Here is a 21594-nt window from a genome sequence, read left to right on the forward strand (position 1 = left end):
TTGGGATCTTCTTGGTTGCCAGAGACAGGACCACTTGGGGATCACCTGTCTCATCAATCCTAGGAATGGTGTCAGTATACAAATGCTCTGATGGGAGATGTAATGATCATTTTGTACTATCTCTACGTACTTTGCTGGGTTACAGTGTTTGTAATTTTGCTGACTATGCTAATAAAAATATTACAAGGATAGAAGGCCTTTCCCTACTGTGACTGTCTCTCTTATGCACACTTGAATCCTTGTAATAACTAATACTTCTGATTATGAGGCAGAACTCTGTCAAAACTTCAAAGTGTAAATTGGGATTCCTAACTGATCAATATAATTAATTGGACATCACTAGATTAGGCAACAGAAGATGTATCATAAAACAATAAAAGATTTATACGCTTGCTAAGAGACTCCACACACAGTTTTCCACACAGAGACTCTGCAAGGTTCTAAAGTCCTTCAAACCCTTCCAGCAGGGTTTTCCCTTGTGGTTAATTCAAGTTAGTTCATGTCAGTTTGTTCAAGCTGTCCTCATTATTTGTCTCTGTGGCCTTGAACCTGGTCTAAGTCAGTAGATGCATGTCATCCCAGGTGGTGCTACTTGTCTGGAGTTGTTTACCTGTCCCAGGTTCTGCAGTAGGTACCCCATACTGATATTAGTTCCTGGAGGGAGATCAGTAATTCATCTCAGGAAGCCAGTATACATTCTCTGTATCACAGACACACAAACCTTTATGAAGTTGATAACTATCTCAAAGATACTGTATGTGTCTGTAATATGTCAGAGATAAAGTGGGTGAGGTTGCATCTTTTTCTGGACTAACTTCTGTTTGTGAAAGAGACAAGCTTTCAAGCTACACAGACCTGAAGAAGAGCTCTGTGTATTGTCTCTTACACCAACAGAATCTGGTCCAATAAAAGTTATTACCTCATCCATCTCGTCTCTCCAATATCCTGGGACCAACATGGCTACAACAACTTCATAATATGTCACATTTTGCACTGTTATTAGGTGAGGAGGGAATGGCATTTGGTATATTATTTTTAAGTTCTGGGGAAAGGCCTATATTGTTAACACTTTTATTTTCTCCCTTTCTTTTCCTTAATAAAACCATTTTATCCTCCAACTGAACAATTCTTGAGTGCATCAGTTCATGTTCTCTCATTTCATTGGTGGTGTAATTGAAAGAGAGAGGAAGATATGTCTACCACACTATTCCCTATTTCACAGGTCATGAGATGTAGAAGTTAAAAGGAGTAAAGCAAACCTGGCGCTAGAATCTGCTTTGTTCAGGATGCGGGTTCCCAAGATCATGGGTTAAGATGATTGGAGGTGAGCAGATATCGCTGTTCAATTTACAGAAGATAAAGACAGCTAGTCACTTGGTCTGGAGAGTAGGGATGGTAAGTAACCATACTCTTTAGCTGCTTAGTGCCTAATGCCCAGGATAGCTATTTCAGGGGGAAAGAGTCATCATTTTGTGTAGGACTCAGGGTTTTTTTTAAAAATTGAATGGGATGTGCAAAAGCCCACACTCTAGACAGCACAAACTTGTCTGTACTCTGCTGCCAGAAGTGCATGCATTTTGATAGTGAATTGGGGCCTAAAGATAAAAGGTAGTTAGACATTTCTCTATGGACATTAAGGTCCAGTTTTATGTCCATATGTATTTTTACCTGCTCTAGTATAGCAGTGTTTTGGGGAACATGTTGGGCAGAAGCAGACATGGACACAGTGAAGTTCACTCTGATAATCACCAGCTGGTGAAATGTAGAGAAACTCCGAGGCTCTGAAAGAAAAACAGTAGAAAAAAATCAGAGCAACCAGCTCTACTCCATAAGAAGGAAGCCAGTGCTACACAACTTTTAAAGTTGGTCAATAATTATATTTTAAAGGAAATAATTTTAAGACCTATTAACATACATATTTTGATTTTTTTCTACTAGATCATAATATTTGATATGCTATGCAAAGAGCCAGCCATCTAGTAGAGAGACTGCACCCCTAACATATGATGTAAAGAGGGAAATAAAGTGGTTAAAGCAATAGTGCCTTCTTAATTTTATGAATACCATCTCAAATTTTCTTCTCTGATACATGGTCAAACTCAGAAGACAAACTCAGAAAACGAGGAAGGCACCAAACCAGCTAGTCAGATGGAAATTGTACCATATTACAAGTTCCACAAATATGATGTATAGTAGAATATAAATTAATAACAGAAACGTGTAAATTTAATCTCCTATTTTCATTTTTCCTTTGAAACACTCTACTACATAAGACAGAAAAGTAGACAGACAGTGGCTCTAGCCTGGTCATTTAAGTATGAAATTAAGAAAGAAGACCGTACTTTTAGATATTTATAATTTTTATGGATACTCACCTTCTTTGTCACACATAGTTAAGATGCCAAGACAACAAGAGGCCACAGCATAAGAGGACCAAGCAGCTACCCAAGGTGAAAACTATGCCAAGTCCAATTCTTTAGGAATAAGGTAGGATTTGTAGAACATGGATTACTTTGTGACAATAAAATCCATGATTTGTCTTCTCTCTCCTTTTCTTTTACCTACCTAAACTCATCAGCCTGCCAACCATGAAACAGACTCTGCCATTTCACCTACTGTAAGCATACTATTAAAAACATAATGTCCCTTTTTCTTCCCCCTCCTCTCTCCTAGATGATGTAATTCTTTCTGTGCCATGATGCCAACAAGAGACAGCAACCCATCACACTAGTGGGAGAAGACCCAAGCCAGCTAATGAAAATAGAACCTATTCAAATAACATTTTGTGTAAGTCACAGGTTGTATTAAAATGAAAACAACACACGTTTTAACAGTTTTTCGCTGTTTCATGTCTTTTAATCCTCAAGCCAATTATGCTTCTAGAAAACAGGATCTGCCACATAAAGAATTCTGTAAATCTGATATTACTGAGGGATACAATTTTATTTGTTTTTAAATATGGTTGGCATTTATGACTTTATCTTTCTAAAGACTAAATACCACGGGCTGCATGGAGGGCATAAGAAGACTAAAACCATAACAAGTCAGATAGCTACTCGCTCCTTCCAGAAAAGAGAAGAAAACTGGTATCTCAACTCAAGAGACATTCTTTCCTAAGGAAACTGATTTTTAAGTCATTAACATACATGATTAATTTGCCCATTTCTTTGGAATTATACCTTCCTATGTGCCAGACAGAGAGCTTGCCATTTAGGATATGGATTTATCCCCTGATAGGTCATGAAAGTCTCAAATTTGTAAAGAAAACAATAGCACTTTAATATTATGTAAATTACTACAGAATTTCCCCCTCTCAGGCAGATAGTCAAGCTCAGAACAAGATAAATACCGATACCAGAAGCTGATTATGAGGGAACCAGATAAAATAGCCAGCAAGAAAATTATGCCACATCACATTTTCTGTATATATGACACTAGTTATGGAATATGGATTAGTTAGTGTCAGCAACATTCAAGTTTTAGTCACCTTTTCTTTTCCATTTTAACCATTCCACTGCACCTGCTAGCAAATCTACCAACTAGGAGACATCCTCCATCCCTTTAATAGGATCTGTCATGTGATTAGGAAAGAAAATAGTGAGGCAAATAATTCCATTCACTTTTAAACAAAGTCCCTATTGAAGGATATGTGGCACTTTGCTTAAAAATAAATGGGGCATGATGTTAATATTTCTTAATTTTATGCAGATTTTAGATTTTTTCCTGCCTCACAGTCATGCTCCCAATTTAGGAAGCCAGAAACAACTTCTCAAACCAATTGCACAGGATCTCAACCAGAGAGCCAGAAAGAGAAACACTTGAACATTTCCAAATCAAAAGGAGTATTTTTGAAATTTGTGTTCTGTGAAAAGTTTGATGTTGTGGCTTTTTTTGTCTGGATGAAAACAATTTTCAAAATACTGGAGTTTCCCAGAGTGTGGAAATTCTGTTTGTTGATCAGCTCTGTAAGGTATGATTTGTAGAATGTGGATTATTTTCAAGAAAATAATTGATATTTTAATTGACTCTTCTTTTCTTATTTTTTTCCATCCTAGTTTATCAAACAAGCAAGTCTGCTGTCCATATGAGATTGCCATATCAGATTTGGTAAGTATGTTATATTGTAAACACAATGCATTTACAATGTCTGTTGTAATGTTTTATTTGATTTTTTTTTCAACAAATTAAGTTGAAGCATTTTCCTTTTTCCCCCAGTGTAACCCATGTGCCTAATAGGGAGATATCTCTTTAAGAGACCCATTAGGGGAAGGTAGAGTGAGTTGTGTCTGGGTCATTGTTGCTAGGCAGATTAAGTATGCCACATCCAGAAGCTTCTGGAATTGGGTGTGGTAGTTTTGGGTATGCTCCAACAGGTTCCCTGTTGCTGGGTCAAGGCCAGCTGCTTTGCAAAAGGCCATGTGCCCCGTGTGAGCTGGGAGAAGCTGAGTCCAGGAGCAGAAAGCAGGCTGTTGTCCCCAACTCTGAAATATTTTGCAGCAGGTTAGTGATATTGTTACCCTCCAACAGGGAAGCATGGGCAATGCTAATTATAGCAAGTGGAAAATGGGAGGGGGAAATAACTTATTTTTTAATTGTATGCTTTGAATGTTGTTTTGATTTTAGCCAAACTGTTCTAGTTAAATTGTCTCAACTAGTCTGAGTTACCAACTTTTCTTTAAATGTAGTAATGGGGAAAGAGTCATTTATATTTTGCTAATCTCAGTTTTGTATTTTCTTGTAACAGGGTTTTCTTTAAATCTATACACTTAACTGAGTGTTTGGTTAATCAGTTAGTTGACTGGCTAGCAATGATTTCAGCAGAGGAAGAGTCTGCATGGATTCCAGCTGAAGATACCTACAAGCAAGTGGAGGGAAGATGTTGTTTTAGACTCAGCAGACTGTACAGATTTGGTGATGAAAGCTCTAACTGAGACTTAGGTGAACGAAACCTAAGCTTTTGGGAACTTTCAGTTTTTTCTCACTATTTCTGTGGGTACTGTTCAGATCTTAATTTTTCTTTGTTTATATATAACTGTGAAGGTAATGTCAGTGGATTATAAAATAGGCATGTCATGCTGTAAAAATTAGATTATAAAATCTTATGCTAAAGAAACATTATTTAAATAAATTCATTTTAGTTCCTTTGGGACTTGAATGTGGGGAGATTGACCCTGTGCAATCCTTGCTGAAAACACTGGTCTACAGTGAGAAGTCGTCTGCTTCAGAGATAAAATGTGGTATCTATCATGTATTTTGATGTGCTGAATTCAAATATGACAATTAAAACAACTGATTGGCTACTGTTTCTAAGATATTTAAGTTTTTACATTTTATGTCTATGTATATTGTGTAGATAGTAGAGTTTTAATCATAAATTGTAAACCTAGGTCTTTTCATGTGTTTATGGTTGCTTTACATGATAATATTTCACCTGTCCTGTTTATGTAACACTTTAAAAATCAGCAAAAGGGTTATATAACTAAAATTTATTATGAAACAAAAAGCAAAAAACTATTATGTACATAGTTTAGTCCTATTCAGTGTCTACTCGGCACTTCTTGGCTTGTCTCTTGTATTCATTAAATGGAGCATCTCTTGTCACTGTCCAGCAATAGTCTGCAAGCATTGATGGGCTCCATTTGCCCTGATAGTGTTTCTCCATTGTTGCAATGTCCTGGTGAAATCGCTCGCCGTGCTCGTCGCTCACTGCTCCGCAGTTTGGTGGAAAAAAATCTAGATGAGAGTGCAAAAAATGTATCTTTAGTGACATGTTGCAACCAAGACTTTTGTATGCCCTGAGGAGGTTTTCCACCAACAACCTGTAGTTGTCTGCCTTGTTGTTTCCGAGAAAATTTATTGCCACTAACTGGAAGGCTTTCCATGCCGTCTTTTCCTTGCCACGCAGTGCATGGTCAAATGCATCATCTCAAAGAAGTTCACGAATCTGAGGACCAACAAAGACACCTTCTTTTATCTTAGCTTCACTTAGCCTTGGAAATTTTCCACGGAGGTACTTGAAAGCTGCTTGTGTTTTGTCAATGGCCTTGACAAAGTTCTTCATCAGACCCAGCTTGATGTGTAAGGGTGGTAACAAAATCTTCCTTGATTCAACAAGTGGTGGATGCTGAACACTTTTCCTCCCAGGCTCCAATGACTGTCGGAGTGGCCAATCTTTCTTGATGTAGTGGGAATCTCTTGTACGACTATCCCATTCACAGAGAAAACAGCAGTACGTTGTGTATGCAGTCTGCAGACCAAGCAAGAGAGCAACAACCTTCAAATTGCCACAAAGCTGCCACTGATGTTGGTCATAGTTTATGCACCTCAAAAGTTGTTTCATGTTGTCATAGGTTTCCTTCATATGGACTGCATGACCAACTGGAATTGATGGCAAAACATTGCCATTATGCAGTAAAACAGCTTTAAGACTCGTCGTCGATGAATCAATGAACAGTCTCCACTCATCTGGATCGTGAACAACGTTGAGGGCTGCCATCACACCATCGATGTTGTTGCAGGCTACAAGATCACTTTCCATGAAGAAGAATGGGACAAGATCCTTTTGACGGTCACGGAACATGGAAACCCTAACATCACCTGCCAGGAGATTCCACTGCTGTAGTCTGGAGCCCAACAGCTCTGCCTTACTCTTGGGTAGTTCCAAATCCCTGACAAGGTCATTCAGTTCACCTTGTTTATGAGGTGTGGTTCAGAGGAGGAGGATGGGAGAAAATGTGGGTCCTGTGACATTGATGGTTCAGGACCAGAAGTTTCATCCTCTTCCTCTACCTCGTCTGACTCAAGTGAGAATGATTCTGGTGCATCAGGAACCGGCAGTCCTTCTCCGTGGGGTACTGGGCGTATAGCTGATGGAATGTTTGGATAATGCACAGTCCACTTTTTCTTCTTTGACACACCTTTCCCAACTGGAGGCACCATGCAGAAGTAACAATTGCTGGTATGATCTGTTGGCTCTCTCCAAATCATTGGCACTGCAAAAGGCATAGATTTCCTTTTCCTGTTCAACCACTGGCGAAGATTTGTTGCACAAGTGTTGCAGCATATGTGTGGGGCCCACCTCTTGTCCTGATCTCCAATTTTGCAGCCAAAATAAAGGTGATAGGCTTTCTTAACCATAGTGGTTATACTGCGCTTTTGTGATGCAAAAGTCACTTCACCACAAACATAGCAGAAGTTATCTGCACTGTTCACACAAGTACGAGGCATCTCTGCTCACTTTGGCTAAACAGAAATGTGTCCCTTTGCAAAAGCAAACACTGACAAATAAGAGAGCACGACACTGTATGATTTCTAGAGCTGATATAGGGCAATTTGTTCAGCAGAGTGATGTAAGCTTCGTTATGATTGCATCAGCCATGACTTCTAGGAATAACATGATGCAATTCATATCATGTATGATGCAATACCAGCTTCAGATTGCATCATTCATTGTTTTGCCTAAAAAGCAAGTACTGTCCAAACCCAGTCAGAGTTATTCATAGATCCAATCAAAGATGTATTTTAGTCATTTCTGGTTTAAATTGAGATCCCTTCCCTTTATAACTCACTTATCCTCCGCCATTCCCAAGTCAAGGGTCGTATATACTGACCCAATAGCATAACTTGAAAACTAGAGCCAATCAACAATTTTAAGCATCATTTTCGTTCTCAGTGACCCAGAATTAGTAAAGTTTGACTACATTTATTTCAGAAGCATTTTGGCTGTAGAGCAGTGAAATCCTTAGAGACTGAACTCCAGGTCTCCAGCTACCTTCTATGGGAGTTGGGGGGTTTTCTTAAATCACTGGAGATGGGAAATGATGTGAACTCTAGCTCACCCAAAGATTACACTAACACTACTGTAATCCTTGCTTTGACAATAAGCTACCACCCCTTTTAGCCAGTGGTCCATACCAGCTAGTCAAAAGAGAACCTGTGCTAAATAACATTCTCTGTAAGAACCAACTCCAGGATGTTGGTTACTGTGTCAGTGAAAATAACATGTACATTTTAGTTACTTTTTCTGCATCTGATGAGTCCACAGGCTCTGCCACAAACAAGTTTCTGTAAGTATGACATTATTACAGATACAAGTGTCACTCACCAGCCAACACAACCCAGAATGGCATAGCAGGGTCTTCTTTTCCAGCACACCCTGCAAACAGTTGCTGCAGCGGTGTACTACTTCTTGTGATTCAGTCCCCCAGCTAGTTCACGTACAGTCCCACCCCTTCAGGGGTAACAGAGTTCTATGGAACAAGAATCCACCAGTCTCACATTAAGTCTTCAGCCTGAGCCTAGACCTGCAAAAGGATCTTTGGGCTACCTTCCTCGGGGCACTTGTGGGGGAACCCAAACCCTTCCTTTACTCTAGCTTTCAGCCCAGGGACCCTGTAGCAAGCAGCTAAGATCTGTCTAATCAAGCCCTCTGGGGCTACCTCTTTAGTCTGTCTCTAGGTTTTTCCCATAGCCCTGTCCCAGGTTCATATCTCCATAGATCCCAGAGGAAAAACAGACTAGTAACAGAGAACAAAGTAAGCATAAAAGTCCTGTACCAGGCCTATCTACCAGTCCCCAACCCCCAGAAGATCCTGGAATCTAAAAGCAGTTAGAAAGATCCTGGCCCCAGCCAGGCTTTCTTTCAGGTAGTTTCTGGATGGCTACTGAGACCTAGCTAGGCTTTCTTTCGAGTGGAACCACACAAAAGGTTCATTCCTTTTATAAACCAACCATCACTGTACAGAGCTTTCCTGCTTTCAGTCCCCTCTTTCCAGGCTTATCATCTCTCACAGGTTATAGCAGAGCAGATCTGATTGAGCCCACACTTTCTCATTAACCCCTTTCTGGCTAGTGCCCACAATCCCCCCAAAGGATTGGGGGCTTTTTGAGTGTTTTCAGAAAATATATTTTACAAACTTACTTTTGATACTAGTTTATATAGAAGACCCAGCTCCCAAAACTGCAGAGAGAAGTAGGGGGAGAAACAACCAGCAGTGATCAGCCTAACGACTGACCATAGCAGACAGAAGTAAACTACTGCTTAGAGCGGGTTGAAAATTTTCTGACAAAACATTTGTCCATTGCACAACATCAATTCATCAAAATGAAAACACTCCATGGGAATGTGTCTGTTTAATAATTTTTTTTTTATAATAAAGTTTAAAAAATAAGAGTTGCAATAAGAGTCGACTGTCTCGAAAGGGCATGTTTTGATTTTTTCATTTCAAAATGGCTTTTCATTTAGAAATCTATGTATTTGTTAAAAAAAACAGGAGTACTTGTGGCACCTTAAAGACTAACAAATTTATTGTAGCATGAGCTTTCGTGAGCTAAAGCTCACTTCTTCGGATGCATAGAATGGAACACACAGACAGGAGATATTTATACATACAGAGAACATGAAAAGGTGGAAGTATGCATACCAACAGGCAGAGTCTAATCAATTGAGATGAGCTATCATTAGCAGGAGGAAAAAAAACTTTTTGAAGTGATAATTAAGATGGCCCATAGAAGGTGTGAGGAGAACTTAACATAGGGAAATAGATTCAATTGGTGTAATGACCCAACCATTCCCAGTCTTTATTTAGACCACAGTTAATGGTATCTAGTTTGCATATTAATTCAAGTTCAGCAGTCTCTCTTTGGAGTCTGTTTTTGAAGTTTTTTTGTTGCAAAATTGCCACCTTCAAGTCTGTCACTGAGTGGTTAGGAAGGTTGAAGTGTTCTCCCACTGGTTTTTGAATGTTATGATTCCTGATGTCAGATTTGTGTCCATTTATTCTTTTGCGTAGAGACTGTCCGGTTTGGCCAATGTACATGGCAGAGGGGCATTGCTGGCACATGATGGCATATATCACGTTGGTAGATGTGCAGGTGTACGAGCCCCTGATGGTCTGTCTGATGTGATTAGGTCCTGTGATGGTGTCACTTGAATGGATATGTGGACAGAGCTGGCATCGGGCTTTATTGCAAGGATAGGTTCCTGGGTTAGTGTTTATGTTGTATGGTGTGCGGTTGCTGGTGAGTATTTGCTTCAGGTTGGGAGGCTGTCTATAAGCAAGGACTGGCCTGTCTCCCAAGATCTGTGAGAGTGAGGGATCATCTTTAAGGATAGGTTGTAAATCTTTGATGATGCGCTGGAGAGGTTTTAGTTGGGGGCTGTAGGTGATGGCTAGTGGTGTTCTGTTATTTTCTTTTTTAGGCCTGTCCTGTAGTAGGTGGCTTCTGGGTACTCTTCTGGCTCTGTCAATCTGTTTTTTCACTTCAGCAGGTGGGTATTGTAGGTTTAAGAATGCTTGATAGAGATCTTGTAGGTGTTTATCTCTGTCCGAGGGATTGGAGCAAATACGGTTGTATCTTAGAGCTTGGCTGTAGACAATGGATCGTGTGGTGTGTCCGGGATGGAAGCTGGAGGCATGTAAGTAAGTATAGCGGTCAGTGGGTTTCCGGTATAGGGTGGTATTTATGTGACCATCGTTTATTAGCACAGTAGTGTCTAGGAAATGGACCGCTTGTGTGGATTGGTCTAGGCTGAGGTTGATGGTGGGATGGAAATTGTTAAAATCTCGGTGGAATTCCTCGAGGGCTTCTTTTCCATGAGTCCAGATGATGAAGATGTCATCAATGTAGCGCAAGTAGAGTAGGGGTGTTAGGGAACGAGAGTTAAGGAAGCGTTGTTCTAAGTCAGCCATAAAGATGTTGGCATACTGAGGGGCCATGCGGGTACCCATAGCAGTGCCACTGACTTGAAGATATATATTGTCCCCAAATGTGAAATAGTTGTGGGTGAGGACAAAGTCACAAAGTTCAGCCACCAGGTTAGCCGTGATATTATCGGGGATACTGTTCCTGATGGCTTGTAGTCCATCTTCGTGTGGAATGTTAGTGTAGAGGGCTTCCACATCCATAGTGGCGCCATCATGTGCCAGCAATGCCCCTCTGCCATGTACATTGGCCAAACCGGACAGTCTCTACGCAAAAGAATAAATGGACACAAATCTGACATCAGGAATCATAACATTCAAAAACCAGTGGGAGAACACTTCAACCTTCCTAACCACTCAGTGACAGACTTGAAGGTGGCAATTTTGCAACAAAAAAACTTCAAAAACAGACTCCAAAGAGAGACTGCTGAACTTGAATTAATATGCAAACTAGATACCATTAACTGTGGTCTAAATAAAGACTGGGAATGGTTGGGTCATTACACCAATTGAATCTATTTCCCTATGTTAAGTTCTCCTCACACCTTCTATGGGCCATCTTAATTATCACTTCAAAAAGTTTTTTTTCCTCCTGCTAATGATAGCTCATCTCAATTGATTAGACTCTGCCTGTTGGTATGCATACTTCCACCTTTTCATGTTCTCTGTATGTATAAATATCTCCTGTCTGTGTGTTCCATTCTATGCATCCGAAGAAGTGAGCTTTAGCTCACGAAAGCTCATGCTACAATAAATTTGTTAGTCTTTAAGGTGCCACAAGTACTCCTGTTTTTTTTGCGGATACAGACTAACACGGCTGCTACTCTGAAACCTGTCATTATGTATTTGTTGTGTCTGAATTATCTGTCTATTGCATTTCAGCCATTGCTCTGACCTGGAATCCACTTTTTCTTTTCCCTCAGGAAACTTCAAAATATTCGACTTTGTTCCAATCCAGAGGTTCCCGCTCCTCCCAAACGCTGCATTTCTAGGGCATCTCTACGCCTGCCTCCACCCTCTCTAGGCTTCCTATCTGGCTTTAGGAAACTGACCTCAATGAATATTAATATTCTCACTGGCTCCGCCTCTGGCAGTCTCCCATGGCAGACACTGACCCGCCCCCTCTCAGGCTCTTCCCCTCCCGCCATCGCCTTGAGGCCTAGTACCGGCCGTGTGGCCCAGGGACTACACGTCCCAGTGTGCCTAGCGCGCTCACCCGGAAGCCGCTTTGTGGGGGCGTGGCGGACTGAGTAGCGCACCGGCATGGCGGGTCTCGGAGCGCCCTGGTGGCGGAGCCTGTGGCGCCGCGCGGCAGCTCCCCTCGCGCTGCAGCGCCCAGGGCGAGCCCTGTTGTGGAGCCGCGGGTACGGCCAGGACGCGGGCTCGGAGGCCGGTAGGTTCCCGGGCGCGCCGCGAGCCCCTGGCCTGAGGGAGGGACACGGAGCGAGGCGGGAAGCGGGTGGGTGTGGTGGCGCAGCCCCGCATCCTGCGCCGGGGTGAGGGCTGCGGGCTGTGCTACGAGCCGGACCTCGCCTCCGTCCGCGTCCGCTTGGGCCCTTGGACCTCGTCCCTGACCGCTGCGCGCCCGCTCCCCGTCCAGGGTGGGAAAGCCCTGGCTCGCTAGTGCAGGCTGACTGGAAAGCCGTGGAGAGCCTCCAGTGACAGAGCTGTGCCACCTGGTCGAGGGTGCTGGAACAATTTGTGTAGTGGGGTGCTGAGAGCCACTGAACCAAACTAAACCCTATACATGATGGAAACCACTTCAAGCCCCGGGGGTGTGGCAGTACTAGTTCCAGCGCCTATGCACCCCTTCATCTTCTGAATGCTTGGAGATCTCGGGTGGGACAGGATAAACACAAACTCAGTCTGTTTTAGACCTGAAAATGCTCCAAAGTGATTCTTTCCTGAGCACTGCCTAACTTGCGAACAGTCAGTATGTTTTGGAGTTTTACCCTCTAGACTAATGCCTTGAATTTTGAAAGTACTGAAGGAACTTGTCACTTGCACACTTCACTTCTTGATCTGTTTCATTCTTGGCTGGCATATGCCTAAACTACACAGGTCTGGTATTCAGATCTTTGTCTCTATTGGATGTTAGTCTAAGCAAAAGAAGAAAATCTAATTTTTATCAATCTCTTTCAGACAAAAAAGAGTCAGATGTCACAAAGCCTTGTTTTATGGATGAACTGGTTCAGAGTTTACTCTCTAAGATGACAGGGTTGGATTTACAGAAGGTTTTTAGACCCATTAAACAGGAGCTTAAGCCACCCACTTACAAGTTAATGACAGAAAAACAACTAGCAGAGGTATGATGCCATTTTTTTAAAAAAGATATATTTGTTTAATCAAAAGGTTTACAACAGCTAAAGCTCTTGTATACTTTAACAAACACAGCTGTCATACTGACAGACCTATATTAAACATTACCTAAAATATATTTGAAATTCTGTCCACTTCTACACTATTCTATCCCATTTTATAAATAATATATATTTTACTGGTACTCTAAGTTATGGTCTATTTCTTTGATTACTTTCTTCTGTGTGGGGAGTTGAATGTCAGTAGGCATACACTTTTCAAAAGATTAATGGGAAATGTTACCAGAAAAACACAATTTTAAAACATATTTTTTAATCTGTTTAATGTCTCTAAAATTCAGTACCAAATCTAAGCAAACATGTGTGAGTCAAACTCCTAATTTCTTTGTTCTTACCAGTTATGTCCTTAGCAGTCTGTCTTTGTTTAGTAAAAGGCTGTAGTAGGTTGATGACTTCACAATCATTAAGGCCTGTGCAAAAGTTGAGATTCAGCATAACTGCAGGGTGAAATACATTTTTTTGAAAAGGAAAATGAAACCTATAGTAAACTAACAGAAAAAAGGCACGGCAACTTGGGCACAGATATATTGTAGAACCAAAAATGCTTTTAACGTTTTTAATTGACAAGATTTCAATGTAGTGATGTCCTTTTAAGTATCTCAGAAGATATTTTGCCTTGAAGTCTCTCTCTCTCCTTTTCTCTTTGGTTTATTACATATGGAAGGAAGTAAACTGCATATAGTTCTGTCCCTCTAGAATGATGATTTTTTAAATTAAACATCTTTTTTTTTTCTTTGATGCTCTCTGTGTGTGTGTGTGTGTGTGTTTTCTATGTATGTTTGTTTCATGTCCAAACTACCTAAAATCCTGGAAGTTTTTTGTCCACAGTGTCTTCTCTGTTGCCTGGCTGAACCTCTGGATGGTTGAGATTCCTAACTTAAGCCAGTTTTGTTACTACCACAATCCTGGGTCTCTCCTAAGCATGTGGTGATGTTATAATGCAGCTTGGTTAGAAATCTATCTAGGGACTTAGCAGAAATAAATTAGGTGACTTCAACACCTTCCTTATTCTCTTCAAATCTATTGTCCACCTTTCCCAATTTCTGGTCTTCTGTCAGGAGAAGCACTCAAGAGTCTGACAAAGCAGTGTTTTTAAGTCAGGTGGTATATTATTTATTTAAGAATTGCCTGCATAGTATTTTAGCCAGCCTGTGTCTCTCTCCGGAATACATTTCAGTGTAGTAAAAGTTGAGGGACGTTTATTTTTTAAACATGTTCTTCCCGGTGCTGAATGACTCTCCAACACAGTGTGATATTTCATTGTAAAGTTACTGCATTTTCTTTTTTTAGGCCACAAGAAAAGCCATCGAGGAAGCTAAAGAACTATTAAAAATGCCTCCTGTTCTGAGTGAGCGAGAGCCAATTGATGATGTATTAGCAGAAGACAGGATCCTGGAAGGAACTGAAACTGTCAAATACGTGTTTACTGATATAACTTACAGCACTCCACATCGTGTGAGTAACTTACTAGTATATTCTGCAAAAGAGCTTCTTGACTATTTACTTTATTTTTACTTGTAACTTCAAAGGAACAGTCTTGGGTTTCAATAAAATGTTATCGCAGTTCAACCTCAGGTAAGTACAGTATAAAATTACGAGGAAACATTTATTGCCAACAGAACTAAAAATTACGTTCTGATGCTGTAATACAGGAATTTCTCTTGAAAGGAAAGGAGGGGAGTGAGATTTCATTTTTGGGTGTTCAGAAGAAAGCCAGATATTTGCAATTATTCAGTAAGTGTTCAGTGAATTTCCTTGTAGCTAGTTTTTTCCATCTCAAGAACATGACTAACAAGCATAAATATGAATGACATTGGACAAGTTTACAGTTGTGGAAAGCCTTTTTCTAGCATTTCTGCTTATCCTGAGCTGCTGTGCAGGAGGATTTTTCCCAGCCAGATTTCCCCCACCTCGCCTCTGAATACTAAGGGAAAAATTAAGAAAAATATGGTGATAAAATGTGCAAAAAAAAAAAAAAAGAAAGAAATTTCCCCCTTGATTTCAGGAGCGTTTCATTGTAGTTAGAGAACCAAGTGGTGTGTTACGTAAGGCTACCTGGGAAGAACGGGACAGGATGATTCAAGTGTACTTCTCGAGAGAGGGACGCAAACTTGTTCCACCACCAATATTCAAGGATGAAAACCTTAAGGTAATTATGTTTTTGGCTTTGTGGAGATTCATCACTAGTGCTGCTCTTTTGGTATAGTGTGATACTGAAACGAAAGTTTAAAACTGTGTTGCAAAGGCCTGTTTTTTGTACCAGTTCAGTGATACTGGTTTAGAAACCTGTAGCGTGCATGCGGTTAGTCTTGTATAAAGATACTTATCAGCATAGCTCACTTTCATAAATTTACAGGTCTGGTAGTCAGGAACAAACAAATTTTATGCAGATGAATCAGATGGAATGAGTTGTCTGTTACAGGTCCACAGTTAACTACTGTGTGTACTGATAAGACTACATGCCTGACCTGAAGCTGAAAATGCAATGTGGCTTCTGGCAAATAAATTGTTTTTCTTTACTTTTATATATTTCATTTAATTACTGCAGTAGGGAATCTAAGGGCAATTATTGCACTCAGGTGGCTTGTCATTCTTGGCCTTGTACCTTGTTGACATTTCCTGAGAGGTATCATTACCTAAAATAGAAACGTACTGGCTGTTTAATTTCTTCATTTTAGAATAAGGGGTAATATAAAATTTATTCCTGAATTACAACTATTATTTTAGACTGTGTTTCGTGAGGACCGTCATGAAGATGTACTTAACCTGTGTATTGCACAGTTTGAGCCAGATTCAGCTAACTATATCAGAGTAAGTCCATTTTATTATTTCTAATAGGAAGGCTAATGCCAATGACAACTTGTAGGTTTTCATTTGTATGAGAGTATGAATTCTCTGTGGACCATAGCTATTGAAAAATCATATTGCCTTTTAATAGCTGCATAGATTAAAAAGAAATGCAGCTGGAAATTTAGTGAAAATGTATGTAAGGCTCTTTTAATATGTGTTTTTCTATGAGACCAGCATGTTATGAAAACAAAAAAAATCACTGACCAATTGTATCTAACTCTGATTCTATATTTTTCACTTCATAAATTATCTATGCAACTGTTCCTTTTGTAACATTGCTATACAAGATGTTTACCATTTCAAAACAAATTCAACTTTAGTGAACACAAAATTGTATAATATGTACAAAATTCTGGTAAGTTAAAGGGACACTACCAACTTGATATCTAATGAATGTAATTTGTTAAAAATGGCTTCAGATACTACACTTACCCCAGCTATAGGCTCTTTGTCAATATTTTTCTCTCCATTGTGGCTATGTGAAAGACCCACACAAACAGATTATGTACAGTGTTGTCAATTACACAAATTAAGCAAACTAAAAATCTCTTAACTTCTTATAGTGATGAGACACAAATTTTCTGGGAAAGTATAAATTAGTGTCACTTAACCATAGTGAGCAATGAACGAGCAAAAATATAAGCTTTGAAATATGAATGTTTTTAATTTTATACATTAAGAAATATTCTCCTGCATACGGTTAGGCATGTGTGTAATTTTACTTGTATAGGTAGTCCCATTGACTTCAGTAAGACTACTCAAATGAGTAGAGTTATCTTATGTTTACAAAATTTGACTAGAGCAGACACAAATTGACCTTAAGATTCCAAGTGAAAAAAGTAAATGGTACTTTTGTTAGTACTAACTACTTGAAATTATTTAGGGATACAAGCTAAGATTTATAAAGATTAATTCCTAACTTTAAGCCATGCCGGTGGCCTGATCTTCAAAATTGCCAAGTGCTCAGTAACTCCCAGTTGGAATAAAGAAGAATTTAATGTCCTACCTATCCATTTTGTTTAACTCTTGGAACCTGTATTCTTAATTCAAGTGCACGATGTAGTTGTAAAACTTCTTAGTGTTAATTGAAAACGTATGAAAACATAGTTCCATATTTAGCAGAGTGTTTCCCTTCTTAAATTTTTCTTAATAACCTTTCCTATACTCTACCATAAGATCAGTTATTTTGAGCCTGATTGACACCCTTACTTATGCTGAATAGCATTTTATTACAGTAGTTCCTTGAAATCCACGTTAAACCATTCCCAAAACCCAAACATTGAAGCTTCCTGCTATGTCAGAACTTGAATGTGAAACTGATTTACAAACCAAAGAGCAATTGTCTGTTTTTATTGTTCAAACTGGGATATAGTGTGAAAAAGCTTAAGTAGATATTGTTGAAAAAGGCAAATTTGACTTCTGAAAATTTTTTTTTTTCATAAACTGACACATTTTACCTCACAGCATCTATTGAAGCTTTGAGGTCTGAGACTGCAGGTGCTCTGCTGGTTCCTTGCATGGATATATGACAAGCATACATCTTCTGCTTCCTTCCTGCTTTCTTTTTTCCTCCTTAAAGCTTAGCACGTAGATCCTGTCACTTGAGCATAGCTAAGGAGTAGACTGAAGGCTTCAAACTAACATTTTCCCACAATAATGAAAGTGTTAGCTGTGACTGTATTTCCCTCTAATTTACCCCCTAGAATTAGGATATCCCAATGTGATGTGCTGTTGTCTAAAATTAAGATTTTTACATACAATAACCTAGGTTTGACATTGCTTTGAGGCCACCTGTGTGCTGTCAGCACTATTCCAGACCTTTGCAGGTGTTGCAAAGGTAAATCTTTGTAACTCTTCTGGCAGTTTAGCAAGATTTGGAGATTATCAGGATTGTAAACTAAAATCTCATTCTGGGTAGGTTCATCATCAGACATATGAGGACATTGATAAACATGCCAAATATGATCTTCTACGTTCAACAAGACACTTTGGAGGAATGGTGTGGTATCTGGTAAATAGGAAGAAGACAGATGGCTTATTAATCGATATGATCCAGAGAAATTTGTAAGTGCTGTTTGGACACTAGCTTTGCTTTGTTTCCCTAGCATAAAAACAGTTAAAATCAAATCTGATTTCAAATAGTCATGAAAATACCTATAGCAAAATATTTTTGCTCTGATTTTTGGTTTATGCGAATGGATATACATGCAAAAAAGTTATGGGTTGTATTGAGCAAATACTGACCTGTACCTCTTAGTTCCTGCAGAATTTAACTTAAACTATTTTTTTATAACCATTGGCACATTTTAAGTCAGTGGAGAGTTAAGACTCAATCTTAAATTACATGTATATTTTGTAAACTGATCACTTCATGATTAAGTGGGATTTTAGGAATGGCCTTATACTTTAGGAGGACAGGGTGAAAATGAAGTACAGTAACTCCTCGCTTAATGTTGTAGTTATGTTCCTGAAAAATGTGACTTTATGCAAAATGTTAAGCAAATCCAATTTCCCCATAAAAATAATGTAAATGGTGGGGGGAGGGGTTAGGTTCCAGGGAAATTTTTTTCACCAAATGACTCAGTATAAAGGGTTAACACCTTGTTAATATAGCCTCAGACTCTACAAGGCAGCACAAATGGAGGGAGGGGAGACAGCATGGCAGACAGACACGCACACCCTGTGTGAGAGAAATGTGCATTGCCCTTTTAAGTGTGCTGACCCCACTCTAAGTACATTTGCCTTTTTAAGTAGATCAGCAAGTTAAGACAGCAGTTGCTGCCAGCAAGCTTCCTCCAGCCTATGGAGATGGGGTAAGCGTGAGGCAGGGGGACACCCTGACATTAGCCCCTCTCTTCCTCCCCTCCCTGCACAGTAAGCAGGAGGCTCCTGGGAGCAGCTCCAAGGTAGAGGACAGGAGCAGCACATGTTATGGCAGTGGAGGGACAGCTGAACTGTCAGCAATTGATAGGCTGCTGGGCGGCTGCCGGTCCCCCGGATCCAAGCCTCTACCAGCTAGCTCCAACAGGCTGCTCTTTCTGCAAGCAGTGGACAAAGCAGCTGGCTGCCAAAGGTTATAAGGGAGCATGTTTGCTCATTGATCAGCAATGAAATTACAGTAACCAGGATGACTTTAAGTGAGGAGTTACTGTCATTAGTCCTTATTGTATACATACTCAAATTGGGGAAATTACTGACTTTTTGGGCAGTTGGTGGTTTTTGCCCTGGAGTTTCCAGGGCCTTAGTGAGGTACTTTACTTGTGTAAGAGCACCTGCACTAAACATGTCTCATCCCAGCCACTTTCTTGAACACTTGGGAAAAAAAATTATTCCAGCAGAGCAGTTTCAGCTACCACTAGCTGAGACTACCATATGGGTTTTAGGTAGCTAATAATACACTTTTTAAATTTACAAATCAATCTTTAAAAGCTCCAAACCAATCTTGATGGAAATGTTGTTGGTGCAAGACCAAGGATAAGAACCACATGTTCTTAAATAGATGACACATATCATGACTGATACTCTCCAGTTCCTACTGTTTCACTTGTCTATTAAAATCAAGTATGTTTTGTACCCTATAAAATCCTAGTTTTAAATGGGATTCTTGTGATAGTGGCTACCATGTTGACTGAAATTCATCTTGGGGAAAAATGACTTTTTTTTTTTAAATTCAGTAGTGTGAGGGGCTTAAAATCAATTATGTAGGACTGGAAAATATTTAAAGGGAATCTATTTGAAGAACTCCAGTTACTAAAAAACTGTCTTCGCTTTCTGCTTTTCTGTGAGGTGATTAGTCCTAAATGTACATAACATGATTCTCATTTGCTTTTGAGTTAAATTTTGGGAGATGTGAGTCAATGTTATTTTTAGTAGGGAAACTAACAGATCAGAGAGCTCTGGAAACTGGCTGGATTGTTCGCCAATCCTGGAGTGTAAAATTGCTAAGATAAATATTCCCCTTTTTTGGCAGAATAGAGCCATTGTGTATTTTGAAACATGCTAGGGAGGGACTAATAGCACAAGCCTTAAACAAGACATAGCATAGGTCAGCTTCTCTGCACTGTCAGCATCCCTTAGCATTCTTATTCTGCATATAACAATGTGACACCACTGATATAGAAGCTCACTTAGACTGTGGAGATGTATGCAAATTTTTGCTTGGATCTTAATTATGGGCTGGTGTATCTGCATACTTTCACACACTTGTACTAACAAAATGCTAGGGTATTTCAAAAAAAGAACTGAGAACTGAGTCTTAACTTGTTTTTAGAATAGATGATGCTACATGCTTAATCAACCTCTATCATATGCTCCATCCTGACTGTCAATCAGCAAAAGAAGCGAAAGAAGAGGAAGTTTATGGAGTAGATTTAATCAAGGTATAGTACACTTTTCTGCTTTGGATATAATAATGGAAAGATGAGGTTCACATTGATACCTGCTTTCTTTATAGCTAACCACAAAGCCTCGCGGTTCTTTAAGGAACTCTTTAACTATCAAATATGAGTGTATAAACATTTAGCAGGTATGTATAAGAAATCACTACACCCGACTTACCACTTACTTTGTTAAAATTGTTATGCTGAGACGCCACAAGGAATAGTGTCATTCTGTACATCAGAAATTGTACCCTGTCATCATTTTAATAGCTGTTGTCTTTAACAGGTGTTCATGAAAACAGAATCAAAGAAGGTAGGATATATAGAGCTGGCTCTTCAGGCTTATCAAGAAACACTGGCTAGTTCAGCAGCTTTGTGAAATAAAAAGGGCTTATTTAATCAAGTGTTAACGTTCAAGCATTCCATCATGTTAACATCTGAGAAGTACAAAATGTTAATGCTGTATAGAACTCTAAAATAAACACAAGTGACTGAGGTATGTGGTTCGGACTCTTCATAAAATAGCAAACTGTAGCTACCAAGGAATCAGTAGAGTAATGCAAATTAGTTCCTTTACAAGAATTCTGCAGCTAGAAAACTAGAAGATGTCACTCTTGCTAAACAGGTCAGTACTAAAACAGTTTGTTTTTACACTTGAAAAACTGGCCTTTAGGGAAGCACCAGACCACAACTGGAAGAGGTGAATGCAGTCACTAAGTAAGAGAGGATGACTACTATGCAATGCCTTGATATAGTTGAAAAGGGACACTTCTGCATGCAACTTGGTGTTAAACTTGTGTTCAAGTTAATTTATTTCAAGACAAGATGAGCACTAGTACAGCAGTTTTAATTCTTTGCACAGGTTAATTTAAAGAGTGGGGTGGTAGATGACTGACTTGAATTAGGTGTCAGCCCCTTATATCTAAGTCTTAATGCAGTGAAGCTACATGTGACCTCTAAGTTGACAAAGTTTATTCAACTAAACTTTCAGAGGCAGTTGACTGGCCATGGTTAGACTATTAAGTCACTTAAGGCAGCTGGGGTAACTAATCCAGTTTTACCAGATATCTGTCACTTTAGAAAGTGTGCTACTGCCGTCTAACACTGTAGGTGCCCATCTGAAGATACATGTCCTAAATTTTAGGAGTATTTGTGCTGTAGTTATAGATGATCAGGTCCCCTGAAAAAGTAGCATGTTGTACACACAGATGTAGGCTAAACTGCAAGACAAGGAAATGGTATCCTGGCTTTCTTGCCTTTCACTCCACTCAGACTGTAGGTCAC

At 39.6% G+C, this 21594-nt stretch overlaps 2 protein-coding genes and 1 long non-coding RNA gene across 5 annotated transcripts in view; 2 read left to right on the forward strand and 1 right to left on the reverse strand.

Annotated features, from left to right (window-relative positions):
• FOXL2 (forkhead box L2) overlaps positions 1-11770 on the reverse strand; it is a 263381-nt gene extending 251611 nt beyond the window's left edge. Inside the window, exons 1-3 of one of the 2 annotated variants that reach the window (XM_045029577.1) lie at positions 11756-11770; positions 8105-8249; positions 1669-1781 (exon numbers count right to left, since the gene is read on the reverse strand). The gene's annotated coding sequence lies outside the window, so the exon portion shown is untranslated. Of the gene's footprint in view, positions 1-1668; positions 1782-8104; positions 8250-11755 lie in introns of those variants that run through there. The other variant, XR_006582091.1, reaches the window with a different exon arrangement.
• LOC123377118 lies at positions 973-2767 on the forward strand. The gene is made up of 3 exons (XR_006582092.1): positions 973-1395; positions 2394-2487; positions 2674-2767. It is a non-coding gene; the product is annotated as an uncharacterized LOC123377118 (long non-coding RNA).
• A 90-nt stretch (positions 11771-11860) lies between the features above and the next one.
• On the forward strand, positions 11861-20806 carry MRPS22 (mitochondrial ribosomal protein S22). 2 transcript variants are annotated; one of them, XM_045029575.1, is made up of 8 exons: positions 11865-12096; positions 12846-13009; positions 14372-14536; positions 15087-15230; positions 15809-15892; positions 17850-17995; positions 20202-20310; positions 20597-20806. In XM_045029575.1, the coding sequence occupies exons 1-8, from the start codon at positions 11967-11969 to the stop codon at positions 20687-20689; spliced, it is 1035 nt and encodes a 344-aa protein (XP_044885510.1). In that variant the 5' UTR covers positions 11865-11966; the 3' UTR covers positions 20690-20806. The 2 variants fall into 2 exon arrangements, with proteins under 2 accessions (XP_044885511.1, XP_044885510.1); XM_045029576.1 differs by lacking the exon at positions 20597-20806 and having other exon boundaries at positions 11861-12096; positions 20207-20310.
• The last annotated feature ends 788 nt before the right edge of the window (positions 20807-21594 follow it).

The sequence above is a fragment of the Mauremys mutica genome, chromosome 9 (assembly GCF_020497125.1).
Source record: "Mauremys mutica isolate MM-2020 ecotype Southern chromosome 9, ASM2049712v1, whole genome shotgun sequence".
NCBI lineage: Eukaryota > Metazoa > Chordata > Testudines > Geoemydidae > Mauremys > Mauremys mutica.